The sequence below is a fragment of the Dichomitus squalens genome (genome assembly GCF_000275845.1).
Source record: "Dichomitus squalens LYAD-421 SS1 unplaced genomic scaffold DICSQscaffold_16, whole genome shotgun sequence".
NCBI classification, from domain to species: Eukaryota; Fungi; Basidiomycota; class Agaricomycetes; order Polyporales; family Polyporaceae; genus Dichomitus; species Dichomitus squalens.
Window position 1 is genome coordinate 11395 of NW_006766898.1, and position 17185 is coordinate 28579.

The following is a 17185-nucleotide window of genomic DNA, read 5'->3' on the forward strand; positions in this document are numbered from 1 at the left end:
ATGCATGGAAGTCAATCAAAGGACAGCTGCTCTTGATCAAGGTCAAGTGTACAATATTTGTTAGCGGGTGCAGCGGCGGCAAAAAAATGCCACCACAGGGAATTGAACCAGCAACCTGCAATTTCAGTGTTCAACACAGCATGTGCAACCTCTACACTACAGAAGCTCACACTATAGCATAGAATAGCAGCCATATATAGCGCTCTTTGCTGGACTCCGAGAAATTCTTCACCATCCTCTCCTCATAGCAGAACTTGGACATCCACCACTGATACCACTATTCTTGAGCATTATCTGGATATTGTACCTCTGTATCACTACTGAAACAAGCACATTGTAACAACTTAAAGTCTTCTATCACATGTTATTGCCCTTCTTCTAATAGACTATAAAGCTGCTTCTACGGCCTTAAAACAGACTGGTTTACAACTAGTGTATGGTTGTCTATGATAGATATTATTACATAAGAAGTATACAAGATGTGTGACTGATAGAACACCAATTGCTCAAATTGAGGCCTGAGTATACTGAAGTCAACATGTAAAGTCCAAGTTGTGGCCCAAGTACCCCAAGTACCCCAAGTATATAGACTTGGGTCAAGTCCGTGTACTTGGGGCCAAGTACACGGACTTGAGGCCAAGTACATGGACTTGGGGCCAAGTACACGGACTTGAGTCCAAGTACACGGACTTGAGTCCAAGTACATGAACTTGGGCCCAAGTATGGGTCCAAGTCCGTGACGTTTTCCTGATGTTCAATTGGCGCCACAGAGAATCAAGTCCAATTTGTCCCAATTTTGGCTTCCATAGCCAATTGGGCCAATCAAGTCCAATCATTTTGCACTTTTGCTGATGTCTGGCCATTGCACACCATATCTGGCGGATTTGCTACGGGTTTACCATCTACTTCTCATACCTTGCCCAATCTGGTCAGAATTGCGGAACCTGGTCATCACTGACCATCCTTTTCGCTTTTTTGCTGATGAAAAGCGAGCGCGCGACTGCGTGCATGCGTGGCTACGTAGCCAGTTGGGCGGAGTTGTAAACTCTCCGACTACACGAGACGTCAGATGTCTCAGAATGTATACCAGCATTCATTGAGTATTCCGCGGACCGCGTAGGCTGCGTCGATTGTGAGTTCTCACAACGGGATGCGCTGCCGTCAAGACAGGTACGACTCACGGTCCTCGTACCTCAGCCTCAGGTGGTCCAAGGACATCACAGAAGCGAAGAGGATGCACGGCGTGGTGGTCGCCGACGCCGCCCTGTGACCAACTTTGCCATCACGCAGCCTCGAGCTCCGCGTGTGGTCTAGCCGCTACACAGCTATAACTCCGGGTATATGTATGCGTAGATGCCAGTTGCAGAGGCGACTCACGCAATCGCCATGAAGCTCTTCTCCACTGCTTCGTTATTGTACGCCTTAGGTGCTGTTGGCCTCGTCGCTGCTGCATTGCCAAAGGACGTTCCGTTGCGTTTGTCCCAGGTGAGTAAGCGATGATGCCAGATATCTATCCTGCTAGCTTCCTGTCATACTGACAGTCGCCTTGCAGGGATTTTGGCATGCTCGCTTTTCCGTGGGGCCTCAAAACTTCAGTGTCAGTTCCCTTGGCTTGGCCGCGACGTATTGACCATGCTAACATGCATGCGTTGGGACGCTCCAGTTGACAGTCGACACCGGGAGCTTTGCGGTGCTGATAAGCGAAGGTCTGTATAAGCCGAACCCGACCTCGGTGCAGACGAACCAGGGGGAGTTTATCCAGTTCAACGGGGCGAACGAGGATGGCACGTTGTTTGCGTCTGTGAGTTGCCAGATATTCATGTGAAAGGCGTGGGCTTGGAGTGCCACAGAGCATTGCTCAGTCGTCCCGCTCGTATATAGGAAACGTTTACCTTTGTCAAAGACAACGTCACATTCGATGACGTGGCCCTGGCAGGGTTCTTGGTGGGCAACATCACCGACGGCGACCCTCTTGACGAGGATGGGTATGTTGTGTGATGAATCTAGGGTGCTCAGCGCTAGACATCCATGGGATTACCAGCATCATAGGCTTCAGTCCGCCTGCGAGCGAAATCACGGATCCGAATGACCCAACTTTCCTCGCAGGACAGTCGCTTGCCCAGGCTATCTGCGATCAGGAGAATAGTGAGTGCTCGGTACGATTGCGTCCTCGGATTTGCTAACATTTCTGCTTAATAGTCTCCCCTTGCGAATTCGGGCTCGCACTGAAGACAGACGGGACAGGATCCCTCATCTTCGGCCCCATAGGTGAATGGCGTAAGATTCGATCGAACATGGGTAGCAGGGCTGACGCTTCACATCGTGTCAGACGAGTCCAAAATCAAGGGCAACCTTACGACGCAGAAGACACTGGCTGTGAGTGCTCCAGCTCGTGAAGGAGATAGACCCCCGCTGATATGACCTGCCACAGTTCGACGCATGGTGGGTCGTAAACAATACCGAGGCCGATTCGCCATTCTTTGTGGTCGGCGACCAAGTCGTCACCCACATCCAACCCATTTGTGTGTTTCCTTCCCCATTTTACTCGGAATGAGCCGCTGAGTATGAGTATCTGCGGTCTTTCAGTCGACAACGGGACGCCGAACGTTATCGGCCCTCTCGACACTGTTCGCGCTGCTCTTGAGTCGGTAGGATACGCAATCATAGAGACGACCGACGATAACAATGTCACCAACATCTTCGTGCGTTGCAATCGTCTCACTGCGCCCATTGCTGCTCTGACCTCATAAGTGACTGATGTTTCCAGGGAACGTACGACTGCTCGTGCGAGCCAGCGCGGTTCGGCTTCAGCTTCCCGCCGAGTGCCGAAGTGCATTACATCGACCTGGGAGCGAATGTGCTGAACCGAACGGCGGACGGCAAAACATGCACGGCGAACATCCTCGGATCGTCCATGGTCGATGCGCCAACTTGGCAAATCGGGCAGACGTGGTTCCAAGGGCGGTATGTGCAGCATAATCTGAACACGAGCACGATCGCATTTGCGGAGCTCGCGTGAGCGAAACGTTCGAGGCTAAAAACTACCGGACTTCGCGTAGTCGTATAGCGGAGGGTTTGTTTCGTCCAGAGAACAATTGTCTTCGGATCTCCTTGAGAGACCAAATGTAAAGAGTGATCGCGCTCGATAAGAATACAATGTTGTCAAACTTCCTGCTCATACACATCCCACTCCCCATATGTGTCGTCCTTCTCCGCGTCCTCCTCAACATCCTCCTCGCCTTCAGCGTCCTCTTCGTCGTCCCCTTCATGAACAACCGCTGTTCCTTTTCTGGATATGGGCAGCGCATTTGCACCAGGAACGAGGCTTGCGGAACGAGACTTCGACTGGGGCGCTTGGCCGACGCCCCCACCGCCCTCCTCGACAATGAGCATGCCCTCTCCGTCGCTCTTGTCGTCCATAGTGTATAGTCCACCCTCGTCGTCCTTGTCCTCCTCCGTACCGGGTAGCTGGAAGGAAGGGCCATCGTCTGTAAAGAGCTCCTTGAGCGCGTTGTAGTTGATCCGTTTGCTGTATTTGGGGTTCTTCTTGATGAGGTTGCGCACGGACTCCGCAGCGGTGCTCCCATGAGGCGTCGATGCGTCCCGAGGCTTGTTGTTCGTTTTCCGTCGCTGTGAAAATGGACGCTATCAGCTCGTGCGGCGAAGGAGACGAGACTTCGCCACCAGGAATCAACATGTGCAAATAAGTTCCCAAACAACGGAAATATGTGCGGAATTTCTGCCAGATCGGGATACGAACCTTGCGTGACTTTTTCTCTTTCTCCTGGCCCTCTTGTTGTTCCGCCTTCGCTGTTCCATACCGTTCAGCGACAACGCACACGGTCGTGCGCGATATATCTGCACACATGTATTCTGCGCGAGTCGCTTACCTGCGATGGCTTCCAGATAGTCCTTGTTCATCTCGACCCATATGCGCTCTTTGATGCGCACTTCTTCCTCAGTCAGGATAAAGCGATCCAGCTCCTCTTCGTCGAGCCCAAGGAGCTCGTCGTCCCCAGCGTAATGCGCATGTCGTCGCTGTTCCGCCTCATCGAGCGCCGAGTTGAGCAGCGTGCTCTGCGCGCTCTCGAGGAAGTCGGTGACCTCTTGCGTTACAGCCGCATCAACGGTTTCCTCGATGGGAGACGGCGCGCGCACGGGCATCGAGAGTGCTTTGTCTGGGGGAGGGTCGTTGGACGGGGGAGGCTGTGGTCGAAGAGGAGGTAGCAGCTGCAACTGCGATGGCTGGGACGGATTGACTAAGGTACGTTCCGGATCTAGCAGCGACGGGTCTATTGGCAGTGGCTGCTGTTGCGGGTGCTGGGGAGGGCGCATGCCATACTGCATGTCTTCGACCTCATCCGGAAGGAACAGCGGAAGAGGCTGAGAGGTACCAGCAAGGATACCCTCATTGAGCAGGGCGGCGTCGAGTGCCTGATGAAACGGGGGTGGATGGTGTGGGGAAGGACCCGCACCGTCGAACTGCGAGTACTGAGCAGCGCTCGCCATCTCCTCTTCCTCGTCGCTTTCTCCGCGCTTCCGTTTCTTGCGCCTTCCCTTCCCCTTCCCTTTACCCCTCGCCTGATCCGGGTCAACCCCACCGTTCTCAGCAATCACGCGCTCCTTCTCTTCCTTCTCCTTCCCCTTCGTGTACGCAGGGGGGTCCATCTCCTCCTCGAGCCACACCGTCCGGAAGTCGGCGAGCGTGAGCGCGCCGCTAGGTGTCTTTCTGAACTCCTCCAGACGCTTCTTCAGCGTCGTGTCCGCAATCTTCACCACCTGAACGATCTCCGCGACGCTCCGCCGGAAGTTGTTCATGCGCGCGGCAAGCAGGAGACATGCGCCGCAAATGCCGGCTGGCCGTCGACCTTTCGTCATCCAGTCGCGGTCAAACCGTTGGACAAGGCGTATGGCGTCCATGGCGACCTGGTGGGTCTCTTCACCGAACTCGAGGAGCGCAGCAAAGCGAGAAATGTAGTGCGAAGGATCGACAAGGGGGAGGCGGAGGTTGAGGGTCTGGACGAGTTGGAGGTATGTATGACCGAGTTCAAAGACGTTAACCTTTGGCGCGAAGCATTAGTAAGGAAACGACAGTGCAGGATAGACAAGAGACGCACTTGTAGTAGATCCGAGAAGTCAATGAGCATATAGTTCCTCGTCTCCTTCTGCCTACACGCGACGTAGAGGCACACGGCCACGACATTCATGCTCTTCCGCCCTTTCGTGAACTTGTGCTCAACTGCGAGGGTGTACAGCCGTGTCGCGGCAAGCGAGACGACTTCGGACAACCTCAATGCGGTCGCGACTTGCTGGATTTTCCGACTCGCTGGGCCGACGTCAGAGGGCGCACGCGGGACGAAGTGCTTGATTCACCATTAGCGATTGTCTGCTCTCTGCTTTCCGTGTTTCCCCTGTTGCCAAACATCCCGCCCATCCGCGCGCGCGCTATGGGGTGTGAGCATGGCAAGCCGTATACTCAGCGAATAAAGAATAGAGACGTACTTGCACCCTGCGCTACGAAACTCCCCTGCACCATAGCCGCGCCTGTGCTTGTCTCTCCGAACGTCACCTACAAACAATCCTGAGTTGGGGGCGCAGACACAGCTATATAGGTCATGACACACCTCATTTACAATCGTATTCTCCTCGACCACCGTGCCGCACTGCACGCAGAACCCGTTTCCCGCAGCAGCATCATACTCGATGACCGTCCCTCCGCAATCCGTACACACCGTCTATGCATAGTCAGTATGCATGTATGTATGACATAGGCCGCAATGTGCAGCGTACCATGTTGCTGCCACGATCATAAACACGAATAGATAGAGATAAGTCAAGACTCCTCGGACGAAGAGGGCTCAGGCGGACATGGCGGATTTGGGTCGTAATCTAATCGTGGGAAAATGTTTTACTGTATATAGACGGGACGATTTGGCTCAAGCATACTCAATCATTCTCCACTTGCATTGTAACTCCCCTCCCCCTCAGCCAGGCCATCAAACGCCTCGCTGAGCTCTCCCTCCGTCACGAGGCCCTTTCCAGGCGTCTGTGGCGTGACTTCCCCCTCACGTGCCGCCAAGATGACCGCGCGGCCATCGCAACGCAGTTCCTTGAGCACGCGCACATTCGCCCTTTGCCCCGGGCGCTCCTCCTCCTACTGGACTTCGGTCACGAGTCCATCCTCCCCCAGCGCTGCCGGCACGACCGGCGGCGCCTACTTGCGCGAGGCCACAAGTACGCCCCGTTCCGGATGCGGCCGGACGGACGGAAAGCCCGCAAGCTCCTACGACCGGATGGGCGACTATCCCGGTCTTATCCCCTCACCGTCACCGAACTAGCCGGGCGGATAGTTTGGCGACACTTCATTCCCCCCCCCTCGTCGTCGTCCTCCTCCTCGACGGCGACCACTCTCTTTACGGATGGGGACGGCGACTCCGGGTCGCCGTCAGCAGATATGGTGTGAGCGGGTAGGTGCGGGTCCTTACTCCACACGCTGACTTCGGTCGTGGTCCGGGCACGCTGGTGCAAGTCTTAAGTGACGCGCTGGGTGGAAATGTCAAACAATCTCGGATAGAACGCTTACTTACATACCTACCGTACTTTGTAGCTATGTTTGGTATAAGACAAGAAAATAATAATAATAATAATAACTTGCATTGTAACTGTGCGCATGCATCAGGCTTCACTACCATCGATGTATGTGATTACAAGCGAAACTACCAGCAATCATGGGGCTCGACAGCAAGGGCGATTGCGAGCTTCTTAGTTCATGTCCAATGTCCATACAAACCTGCAAGAGCAGTCCGCAGAATCCTCTCCCCGGGACAAGATCATCGCCATTGAGTACGAGCACACCCTAGAACAGAGCCTGTATCGTGACCAACGTGCTCAGACGTTGAACATTGAGGCGCGTTTGACGGTGTCTCCACAAGGGGTGGACGGGCAGAGTCCGCAGGCAGCACACTCACGTTCTGTGTTCTGGGACGATTGCCACCAAACGTTAGGATCCTGAAACCAATCCCTCGGCTCCCAATACGTGACCTTCGCCATCTCGGGAATTCAGCGTACGCCGAGATATCCTCGACGTGGACTTCGCGTTGGACTTGCATAATGTCATACGTGCTTGCAATAGTGGATGGTATAATAGACCCCGGTGCTCCATCACATCAGTCCCACGAGTAGAGCATTCATATTAATATTCATCGACATCTCCTTGGCTCCGAGGGTGATGCTCCTGGGGCGCAGAGGGCAAGAGACGTCCCGGAGTCGTTCCGTAGACTAGTGTCCTGACCATCGATTATGGGGCAGACCCGGTTACGTTGGAAGTTTGTCCGAAGTGCAGCACCCAGACCTTGTGAGATGGTCGACTCCTGCTGGAGCACACGTACTTAGCATCTAGACAGTATTCGGATCGCTTCTCCCTGTAAACCGTTTGTGTCCGGTGTTCCATAGATCTAGTACGCCCATCTTGATCGCAATGTAATCCATCATGTAGCCTCTTTGTTTTGAAATCGACGCATCCCAATGTCCATGGAGTTGAAGCCCCGAAGCGCAAAAGATGTCGTAACAGTAAGCGGCTGCATGACATTAGCTCGAGGTTTGTTTGATGATCTTCTAATCGCGGGCAAACCCGAGGCTATTAGCTCCAGGGTCAGCGCTCAGCTTTGACGACCTCGGTATCACGGCTGAATATCTCCTCAAGGTGTTGGGCATGGACCGCAGTATCTGCAGCCTTGAGCTCACATGGTCAGTGCGATCCACGTCGTTGCAGGGTTGGACCCTCCAAGCCGACCGCCTGTCGCTGAAGTCTCCTTCCTGTGGTATGTCGTCTACCGGAACATACCGATGAGAGGTGGATTGTGGATCCTCAGTGTCGCTGTACAGATATCTGTCGATAATCCACATCAGACCTACCGCAGTACCGCAAGCCAACTCCCTCAACGCCACCAGCCAGTCATCCAGATGATATCGCACCTAGCTGTCGGAGCCTGGGCAGCCTCGGATAACCCGCGGACCATAGGAAATTCTTGATCTAGACCGGCATCGCTAGACAGGAAGGGACGCGACTCCAAGAGCACAAACTCGCAGGAACGAGGAAGAATCGAGATCTAGCTGTCATTAGAACGTCGATAAGTTACTTGCATACATGTACATCGTGCAGGTCGTGTTGTAGACAAATCGTCACAGCACCCATCTAGCATTACCAAAACCCGTGGAGATAGAGGACCACCGCATGTCAGCGGTCAGTCAAGAGGGAGCATGCTGGTCCCCTCTGGCTGGAAGAAGTCGTCCAGTGTCAGTGGACGCAGCTCGAAGCCCTGCAACAGGTATGGTAGTCAGACACAACGTCGCTCGTGGTGGACCATAGGAAGGGCCGCGCACCTCCTTCTCGCACAGTGCGAGCTTCTCGTGGTCGCCGTTCGCTTCTCGCATGAACTCGCGCATTGGGCGCATCGCGGCATTACGGCAGAGCTCTTTGAGGTCGGATCCAGACAGTCCCTCGGACTGTTCTGCCAGTAACCGGATAGAGAAGCCCTGCTCGAGCGTCGTGTCCTTGAGCATCTGCGGCAGGTGATCAGGTATGCCGGCATGGAACGCGGAAGGGGATAGGTACACACAAGGGTGAGAATCTTATGCCGTTGCTCTACGTCAGGAAGCCCAATGGAGAAACGTTTAGGCATACGGCGGAGGATGGCAGAGTCGATGTCATTCGGCCGGTTTGTCGCGCCCAGAATCAATATACGATCGCTACCCGACGTCAAGCCGTCCCAGAGGCTGGATATCCGGACGCACTCCGATGAATACGCAGACGGAGCACGTCTTAAGGGTACAAGAAGAGCACTCACGTCATGAACTCGGCCTTCATCATCCCCGTCACTTCGTGGTCGCCCTTCGTCCGCTCCCGCAAGAACGAGTCGATCTCGTCAATGAACACGATGCTCGGCTGCGCTTTCCTTGCCAAGGAGAAAAGGCCTGCGACGAGCTTGTTGGATTCGCCATACCACTTGTTCGTGAGCACCGACGCGGCGATGTTGATGAACGTTGCGCCGGACTCTTTGGCGAGCGCTTTGGCGAGCATCGTCTTGCCGCATCCGGGCGGGCCAAATAGTAGAACACCTTTCGGGGCGCCGAGGAGGGAGGATGACGAGAAGAGATGAGGGTACAGGAGTGGATAGATGACGGACTCGCGGAGGGAGGATATGATCGGGTCCAGGCCGCCAATGTCTTCGTGACGCGCATAGACGAACATAAGGAAGGGATTAAAACTTACGAGAGCAAGGCAAACGCACCAGAAAAACGAATATCGATGTCGTCCGGATGGATGACCTCAGAAGCGATTTGGCCTGTGGGAACATGAAGGTATGTACGGAGAGAAAGAGCGAGACGACGTACTCTCGTACTCATCCAGCTTCAGGTCCTTATGACCCAAACTCTCCAGCGCTTTCAAGCTCTTCTGCTTGACCTCCTTACGCTCAACAGGAGACAACGAGTCCATTACCCACTGTCCGACTAAAAGTGAGTACCCACGTGCTGGTTGTTGCGGGGACAACACGCACTCTTAGCGTATAGTACAAAGCTACCTTTCATGCACGATGAGCCATCATACGAGCAGATAGAGCGTGAAACGTACTTGAGAAGCAGCAAAAATCGCGACTGACGTGATGATGGATATTTGAGCATAAGAGGGTTTCGGGTGGCACGAACGGAGCAGTACTCACCATCAAAAATGGCTCGTTTGGTGGACGCTGAGAATGCCATGCTGAATTGCGTGACACTAGGTCAACCAAACAAGGAGAGGAGCTTTCGTGGCTTGGATCAGGAAGGGAGACCAAGCTGGGCCCATGCACGAAGTGGTGGTAAGCTTGGATGTTACGGCGTGAATCGTTCAATCAGGTGCCCGGTGCTAGGCGCCTGCACTCCCCTGAACGCCCGTTTTGTCTTGATCGCAGCCGCAGCCGAGCTACCTTGCCTCCTGCCACCATGGCCGCCTTTCGCAATCGACGCATTCCGTGGATGTCGCCTCTCATGTCTTTTCGCAAACGCGAGGCCGCGTGGAATGACCCGCATCTTATTCTGGCTCTGTTAGCTGTCGGTAGATATGCACTACTAGGTCTATCAATCTCTTCAAGTACCATCACCGTCACAACGCGAGGATGCGATGACTCCTCCATGCTCTCCGTTCACATCTCGACCCCTGCAACGTATTCGCGCTTCGCATGTTGGTAGCTCAAGCCAAGTCGTCTGCCGAGGTGCTTCATGGAGGAGACCGTCCATGGTGCGTCCTTCACATTACAATCTGTGTCGCGGTGTGGTGCCGTCCCATTGACCAGGTACCCCCTAGTTCGCTAAGCGGACGCTGGATATCACGTTCGTGTGGTATGTACATATACCTCATGGTTGCCTCCCTAGAATATGCCGCTATCCGGATATCTGAACTCTGGGATATCTGCGAGGTTCCTTTTCCCACGATCCCAATGCAGCCAGATATCCCGCGGTACCCTGTCCATCACCTTAGAGCGGCTCGAAGTAACTTCGAAACGCCGCCAAACTGGCCTTGAGCCTTCTATCCAGAACACATCATTGCATACAGCTACGAGCTTCAAAGGGATATCTGCGTGATCGTCCTCATTTGAGCCGAATACGTATAGTATATATGAGCAACACTGGTGGGTCACGAGAATGTTGCACAAGTTTTTCTCGCCTTTGAGCTTCAAAGTCTTACCATCTACTCTACCGAAATGACGAACGTCAGCAACACCTACCCCGCGATCCACAGTGGTAATGGGACAATCAACTACAACAATTGCTGCCCTTCCCCTGCAGGCGACCTCACCACTTATATCAGAATGGCCTTAGCGATCGGTGCGTCTCATTTGCGTTGATTTGTGCGCAGTGCTTATGCGAACTCTTCAGCATTCTTTCTTTGCATGGTGCTCGCCTCAGGCTTCTTCATGCTATCGGGCTCCTTCAGGGACCTCGCCTCTGCCGTCCGGCACTTTCGGTCGGCTCGCTGCGACCATGTCGAGAGCACTGCAGGGTCCGACTGTACTGAGGGCTCTGAGGAGTACCACGAGGCGCCGCCGTGCAGGGAGATCGCTGTGCCACAGACGTTAGTGCACGATTGTGAGCACGAAGCCTCCGGATCACGACCGCAATTACCGTCTCGGGGGAAGAAAGCCGGGAAGTTGTGGAGAAAGGTGCAGAAAGCGGTTCTCGCTCAAGACGGCTGGGCAATGCGGGCCACTACGGTCGCGGTTGGGTGCTTGGTAGGGGCTGCACCGTCGATGCAGGTCAACCTGCCTGCCCCAGCGACCGAAGGGCGACGTTCGCAATGAAGTTGAAGTGAGCATCACGAGAGGTCTCTGGTATTTTACTGGTCAGTGGAGTGCTGACTCGCCGATAGAACAGCGCCGCAACGCGCTCTGCGCCACACCAATCGTAACAAACGTTGTTCCCTCCTACTCGCATATCCTGTTCCGACATCCGACCGTTCCACGGCCTCTACGCTTCTCTAATGGGTACTATACTGCGGAGTGTTAAGGCGAGGGGGTTGGAGGAGGATGCTAACACCGCATTCCCAGTATGAATCATACAAATCGCATCATATTCTTGCACCTATGTACCATCTTTGTCTTCGAAAAACGAACAGATGCACACCGGGCCTCAGGTACCTGTATGCTCAGTTATACTAAATACGTATCTCGGTGCGAATCCTTGATCTTACAACGCAATGGAGAATACAGAAGGGAAGTGTACAGCGGCAATGCAAGAAAACTCGATCCCTCGCCACTATGCTATAAGGTGAAGGGCTCTATGGACTCATCCGTGCGGAGGCTGACTGTGTCCAGCTCCGACGACGCACCGTCCTCGTCGGACTCGTTGGATATGACGAACACATCATCATCTTCACAAGTGTTAGCTGTGTGAGCAAATGCCGCCCGAATCTCTGATGTCATGTCCCAGCCGCCGATCTCCCCGTCGATCTCCTCATTCAGAGAAGAAACGATAGGCGAAACAGGTGGGACCAGCGTGCTAGCTGCACCATTGCGAGAAGTACGTGGGCGTGTCGGAGTGGTGGGGTTGCTTCTCGTAGCCCGTGTGGGCACCTCGGGAAGGTATGCGGGAGGGGGAGGATACAAAGGGGGAGGGGTACCGGGAAACCCGCTCAGAGAATTGACGTCCAGAGGCGAGTACGGTGGATAGGGATACTCATGCTCGTTTGGAGACCAGGGCGAGAGAATGGCCTCCGGCGGCCGCTCTGTATGATACTTGGCGTTATTCGACCAGTCAGAGTACAAGGAATCGTCGAGCTTCGCGTAGTGGCGGCGACTGAATGGTGAGGTCGGAGAAAGGTAAGGTGGAAGGGGCGTCGGGGTGTCTGGGGTAGTAGGACCGAAAAGGAAGAGACGACCTATACGCTTGCGCGACGACGCGAGCGGGGACGGTGTGCTAGGGTATTGTTTACGAGGGGAGGTCGAAAGGGTAGTGTTCAGTCGCAGAGCCCGCAACGCTCTTCGCTCGCGGATTGTGGGGTGAGGAGTCCGTTGAAAAGCATGTGATGACTCCGTTGGGCCAGAAGAGGGACTGTGATCATGTGTGAAGGAGAGTAGAAGAGCCCGCAGCGGTCGCGGTCTATCTCTCGGTCCTGGAGATGGAACACCCTTCTCCGAGGCCTCTCCGTTGTCGCGAGGATATGAGAATAGCCGCAGGAACCTTTGAAAAAAGGTGTGAAAGGAGGGTGTTGGTTCCGAATGAGTGTGGGTTGTGTGGATGGCTGACGAGCCGCTGTGCGGCACGCCAAGGGAGGCTTGACGCTGCTTCCTCCACGAGCAGGAAATCAGCTGGTAGCTGAGGACCATGGTGAACAGGCATACTATCCACCGAGACACGTCGGTCATGAGTCGTAGTTGAGGAAGAAGTGAAACTTGACTCACATACGCCAAGGACCATTCCGACAACAGTCTTGCTTGCCACCTTCGGCGAGGTGATCTCTGAACCGTCGCCATCATCTAGGGCTCGCGGTACGACGGGCATGTCGTATTAGCGGAGAGAGGAAGAGCTACGCCGTCATACAGAAGGAGGGGCGGACGATTTGTACCTGCAAAGGGGACTCATAAGCAGGCTGGTGACCTGCGGAAGTAGAGCGGACGGCGGATGATTGTTTGTCGATGCTCCGCATCACGCTAATCTTCCTTCCATTGAAATGGTGGTAGCTTGAGATGCCGAAGAACGACTTCTGCTTACTGAGATGCTCAGGATTTGACTCCATGGACGTCATCCCAGGATAGGTGCCAGAATGCGTTTGACATGCAGAATTGGGAGCTTTTCCGGTTGCGGTTTGGTAAGAGCTTCCATGCAACGGACGATTACTGTGGCCTGGGGCAGGTTGAGTGTATGTCAAATTTGAACGAAACAGACTGCGAATATGCATCGCACTCACCCAGGACGTCTTGGCGAGGGGCGTGAAACGAAGAAGTGACGCTTGGGGAGGACTAGTACGCTGGTACATCCTTGAGACCACTGTACACGCTCTCAAGCGCACGGTGTTCGCTCGGGAAGGCAGCCTCATGGCTACCCACGCGAGGAATCAACTGTGGTTCGGTCTATTTTGAGGGTAAAGGTCAGTGATCGTGGACACTAGCGGGTTGGATTCGTGCAGGAGTCTGGCGGCGCTTGAGCAGGTAGTTGTCGCGTTCTCACTGAGGCGTGTGGGAGAACTGTCAAGAAGCGATCAGTCTCCGTAATGAAGCTGACTGATTGATCACCCGAATAAGTCATTTACGTGCGAATAAATGTCGTCGCCCCAAACGGGTGATCTGCACTGTGCGTAGTTGCGAGCCAATACATCGCACGTTGTGATGGAATGCCGGGCCGGTGCAGCGGTGCAGCTCTTGACCCAGGTTTTACGTAGAAAGCCTCGAGGCGTAGCCCTCCACAACAAACAGGACGCACGAGCCCTGTCTAGAAAGAGAAGGTGTATTGCATAGTACGCAGCCGCATCAGGTATTAGGCAGGAGGCGATACTGCTAGCCACATCCTGTGAGGGGGCATGACAGGGGAGGCCTAGGGTATATGAATGACAAAACGTGAGCAAAGGAAGAGGGAACTGAGGGTCTTTGAACCATATTTCGACTCGGGCTGTATCGTTACCATCCACACTAACATCCGCTCCTTATCCTTTACCCTATCGTGACTGAAGAGTGCATGGGTATCGTGTTGCGGGATTCTCCGGAAAGACGTTGAGTCTCAAGAAGTCGCGGGCCCAGCGGCGGACTCCATCACAAGATGTTCACTGGGGGCCGGGCACTGAGTGAACGGCGAGATAGGAGATGCGACGCTACCACCGTGGTCACTAATAGACGTTTCGTAGGAAGGAGGGTGTTCGTAGGGAGGAGGAATGGTATATCCTGTCCGCGAATCACGTGGAGTCGGGGTGCGTGGAGCGGTGTGGAAGTTCAGTGTCCGGAGGATCGCATCGGTGCGTACGCTCAGCGGGAGGATAGGTGCAGTGGGTTGGAAGCTGACAGCTGAGCGCATGTTGCGGAAGAAGTCGCCTCGGTGACCCGGGGTGGAAGTGTTCGATTCGTATTGGCACACATTGGCGTAGTAAAAAGCAAACGCGATGAGCGCAATGAACATCACTGGAAGCACGAATCAGAAGATGCCCACGTTGGCGTATGATCGTGAGCACTAACCTCCGAAGATCACGCCTCCCACAGCAGCTGGGATAGAGCTATGGGGGGGTGAAGGCAATGCGAGGGAGGTGACTGGCTTTGGGCGATCCGCGACGCAAATGCTTACGGGGGCCATTGCGAGGGAGTGAGACAAACCTAGGCGACACTGGATAACACCCGTTTATACTCATGCGCTGTGGCCCTCGCCTCCAGGACAGCCTTAGTCACGTCACGCGAACATTGGGTTTTCGAGAATGTAATTCTAGCTTTCCGGCGTTCTATTTGTGTATCAGTGAACACCGCAACATTCGTGGCCTGCTTACACCTGGTGACACCTCTCTTGTTTGAGTTCGATCTGTGCTTGAGACTTGTAAAATTTCATTGACCGGCCCAGGGGCCATCATCGTACCTACACGTGGGTGAGGGGGAAAATGAGCCATTTGCGTTCCTATAATCTGTTTCAGAGAGCAAAAAACGAAGACAGAAACGTACCGAGAGACAGTGAGCCTAGCTCATGAGTCTGGGCCTTACGATGCTGTTCTATCAGGGAGGGCCAATCAGGCGTGGCGCCCTTCTCAACAGCAATTGGTCCGTTGTTATTTCAGCGCCAATTGAACCGGCGAAAGCAACTTGGAAACTCGCCTGCTAGCCTTTCGCACAGCGAGATTAGGGCGGCGACGTACCTCTCACCTCAGATGAGGCTCAGTGAGCATGTCTGAGCGCATTCTGTCTTCCGCGGTTCTGGTGAGAATCTGAAAGTGTCTGTGCCTCGACCTTTCCAGTGCGAGTTATACATGTAGAGAAAGCGGTTTTTGACCTTCGACCCGGACGTGGACACTTGAATTTAGCAGAGGTATTAGAGATTTCGCCTAAGTAGATTGTAGCCTATCAGGTATTCGGTCGACACCATACCTGATGTGAATGAATCAGGTTATGAACTCGAGACCGAACAAGCATCACCTGAAAAACAATCTGGAGATGATACTCACGCATAACTTCTTGTAGACGGAGTGTCGGGCCAGCATTGCGCATTCAAAGGGCGCCATTTTTGTTCTAGACGTTGGCGGTGGGGTCCAGTTGTCGATGCTCTGGCGCTTGTACATGGAACTTGAGCCGAGAACACGGCCGCTTGGCCAATGGGAAGTCGTCGAAGGGCTAGACTGTGAGCAGCCGCTGAGGCGTACAGGAACAGAAATGAGTGGGACAACCTTCGAAGAATTCATTCTGCCGAATTAGTACCCGGCAGTGTTGCTGACCAGCATCTTCCATCGACATGAAGGGTCGAGGCCTTATGCTGGCTAACGACCTATCAGCCCCGCTAAAATTCCAGTTGTTCTCACCGGCTTTGCGTCGTCGCCCTATACTGTAAAACTCAAGGCCTAGGCCCAGAGTGCAGATATCCGACGTCGCAGACCTCGAAGTTGGGAAGTGGAAATATGTAAGGAATCTAGCCGTGATAGACCCGTACAGACTGCGTGCGAGAAGGACCGGATATCTGCGCGGAGCCTACGCTCTGGAGTGACTTGTGATGGTATGGGAGCATATGGACTCTCGAGAAGTCTGCAATGGACGATAACTATCATAGCATACAGCTACGACAGCAGAATCCAACATCGATTAGCCGACCCGACTTTGACCAGAGGACTGCTGCGAACTAACAAGTCAGGGACGTCAAGACCCAAGTCAAAATGTAGCGATGGTACTCATCTCAAGGAAATTCAGGGCGGCGTGCCGGGCTCGTAGTGGTTATGGTGTATTCGTGTAAGCGCCCATGTTCGTCGCGTCTGCGTGGCAGTGGGGATCGGGTTAACCGAGGAGGCGCGCGTCAGAGCGCCCGGCCTTCGCTTATGCCTCGGGGCTCGAATTGCATGATAATCTACGGCTTGATCAGACGGCAGGACGGCCAAATGGAATGCTGGTGGCTGAAGGGCGGTCAACGTGTAAAAGAAAGATCTCTCCCCGAAACCTCCCATTATGACCGAGCAGAGTGGTGAAGGGGTATCTTAGACATTGAATGCACAAGTTCTCTCGTGGCGATTTTCAAGTTGGAGCCTAGTTCTCGAGATATTGTGATAAACTCGGGGCTGTGAAGACAAGGATTAGATCCGACTAGAGTCGAAGCAAGATCTTCAGTCAGTAAGGAAAGACTATATTGCAGCAACGAACTGTACCTAGAGTCGAAGCAAGACTACAAAGGTCAAGTAAGTAACTACAAGTTAGAGATAGATGTAACGAAGTACTCACTCTTCAGTCAGTAAGGAAAGACTGAAGAGGGAGGACGCAATCTGAAGTCCTTATATACTACAGTGAAGTGTCCATGACTAATCGAAGAGTGGTTAGTCACATGTACCATAGTGCGATGAATAATACAATGACGAAAGAATTGCGACGTATCGCACCATAGGATGAGTAAGAGATGAGTAAGGCATAGACCTGTCTAGACCGTTCTGGAGTAGTACGGATTGTCCTAGACAGTACCAGAAGAGTCCGGAAGCATAGCTATAGTACAC

At 53.8% G+C, this 17185-nt stretch overlaps 6 protein-coding genes across 6 annotated transcripts; 2 read left to right on the forward strand and 4 right to left on the reverse strand.

Moving 5' to 3' along the window:
• Positions 1–1386: 1386 nt before the first annotated feature.
• Positions 1387–3019, forward strand: DICSQDRAFT_170483 (acid protease; the record flags this gene model as incomplete). The annotated part of the gene is made up of 10 exons (XM_007366096.1): positions 1387–1485; positions 1553–1597; positions 1664–1801; positions 1882–1985; positions 2042–2145; positions 2200–2268; positions 2330–2376; positions 2432–2522; positions 2587–2702; positions 2768–3019. The coding sequence occupies 10 exons, from the start codon at positions 1387–1389 to the stop codon at positions 3017–3019; spliced, it is 1065 nt and encodes a 354-aa protein (XP_007366158.1).
• Positions 3020–3162: 143 nt separating this feature from the next.
• Positions 3163–6096, reverse strand: DICSQDRAFT_170484 (uncharacterized protein; the record flags this gene model as incomplete). The annotated part of the gene is made up of 8 exons (XM_007366097.1): positions 3163–3630; positions 3761–3810; positions 3891–5061; positions 5118–5326; positions 5374–5445; positions 5503–5569; positions 5625–5735; positions 6070–6096. 8 exons carry the CDS (start codon positions 6094–6096, stop codon positions 3163–3165), a joined length of 2175 nt encoding a protein of 724 aa, XP_007366159.1.
• A 2003-nt stretch (positions 6097–8099) lies between these two features.
• DICSQDRAFT_180936 (AAA-domain-containing protein) lies at positions 8100–9852 on the reverse strand. The gene is made up of 9 exons (XM_007366098.1): positions 9720–9852; positions 9632–9654; positions 9558–9581; positions 9394–9502; positions 9291–9344; positions 8847–9225; positions 8619–8775; positions 8383–8562; positions 8100–8318 (listed from the first exon to the last, which is right to left on the reverse strand). The coding sequence occupies exons 1-9, from the start codon at positions 9757–9759 to the stop codon at positions 8244–8246; spliced, it is 1041 nt and encodes a 346-aa protein (XP_007366160.1). The 5' UTR covers positions 9760–9852; the 3' UTR covers positions 8100–8243.
• An 887-nt stretch (positions 9853–10739) lies between these two features.
• DICSQDRAFT_147416 (uncharacterized protein) lies at positions 10740–11336 on the forward strand (the record flags this gene model as incomplete). The annotated part of the gene is made up of 2 exons (XM_007366099.1): positions 10740–10863; positions 10915–11336. The coding sequence occupies 2 exons, from the start codon at positions 10740–10742 to the stop codon at positions 11334–11336; spliced, it is 546 nt and encodes a 181-aa protein (XP_007366161.1).
• A 459-nt stretch (positions 11337–11795) lies between these two features.
• Positions 11796–12860, reverse strand: DICSQDRAFT_170486 (uncharacterized protein; the record flags this gene model as incomplete). The annotated part of the gene is made up of 1 exon (XM_007366100.1): positions 11796–12860. The coding sequence occupies one exon, from the start codon at positions 12858–12860 to the stop codon at positions 11796–11798; it is 1065 nt and encodes a 354-aa protein (XP_007366162.1).
• Positions 12861–14247: 1387 nt separating this feature from the next.
• On the reverse strand, positions 14248–14811 carry DICSQDRAFT_170487 (uncharacterized protein; the record flags this gene model as incomplete). The annotated part of the gene is made up of 2 exons (XM_007366101.1): positions 14248–14642; positions 14697–14811. The coding sequence occupies 2 exons, from the start codon at positions 14809–14811 to the stop codon at positions 14248–14250; spliced, it is 510 nt and encodes a 169-aa protein (XP_007366163.1).
• Positions 14812–17185: the final 2374 nt, after the last annotated feature.

Excerpts from the sequence above, each read along its gene's own strand:
- DICSQDRAFT_180936 (XM_007366098.1), bottom strand. The coding sequence starts at position 9,759 with ATGGCATTCTCAGCGTCCACCAAACGAGCCATTTTTGATG. Across the intron at positions 8,776-8,846 it reads ATGAAGGCCGAGTTCATGAC|CCTCTGGGACGGCTTGACGT; the intron begins GTGAGTGCTCTT and ends CCGGATATCCAG. Across the intron at positions 8,319-8,382 it reads TCGCACTGTGCGAGAAGGAG|GGCTTCGAGCTGCGTCCACT; the intron begins GTGCGCGGCCCT and ends TACCTGTTGCAG.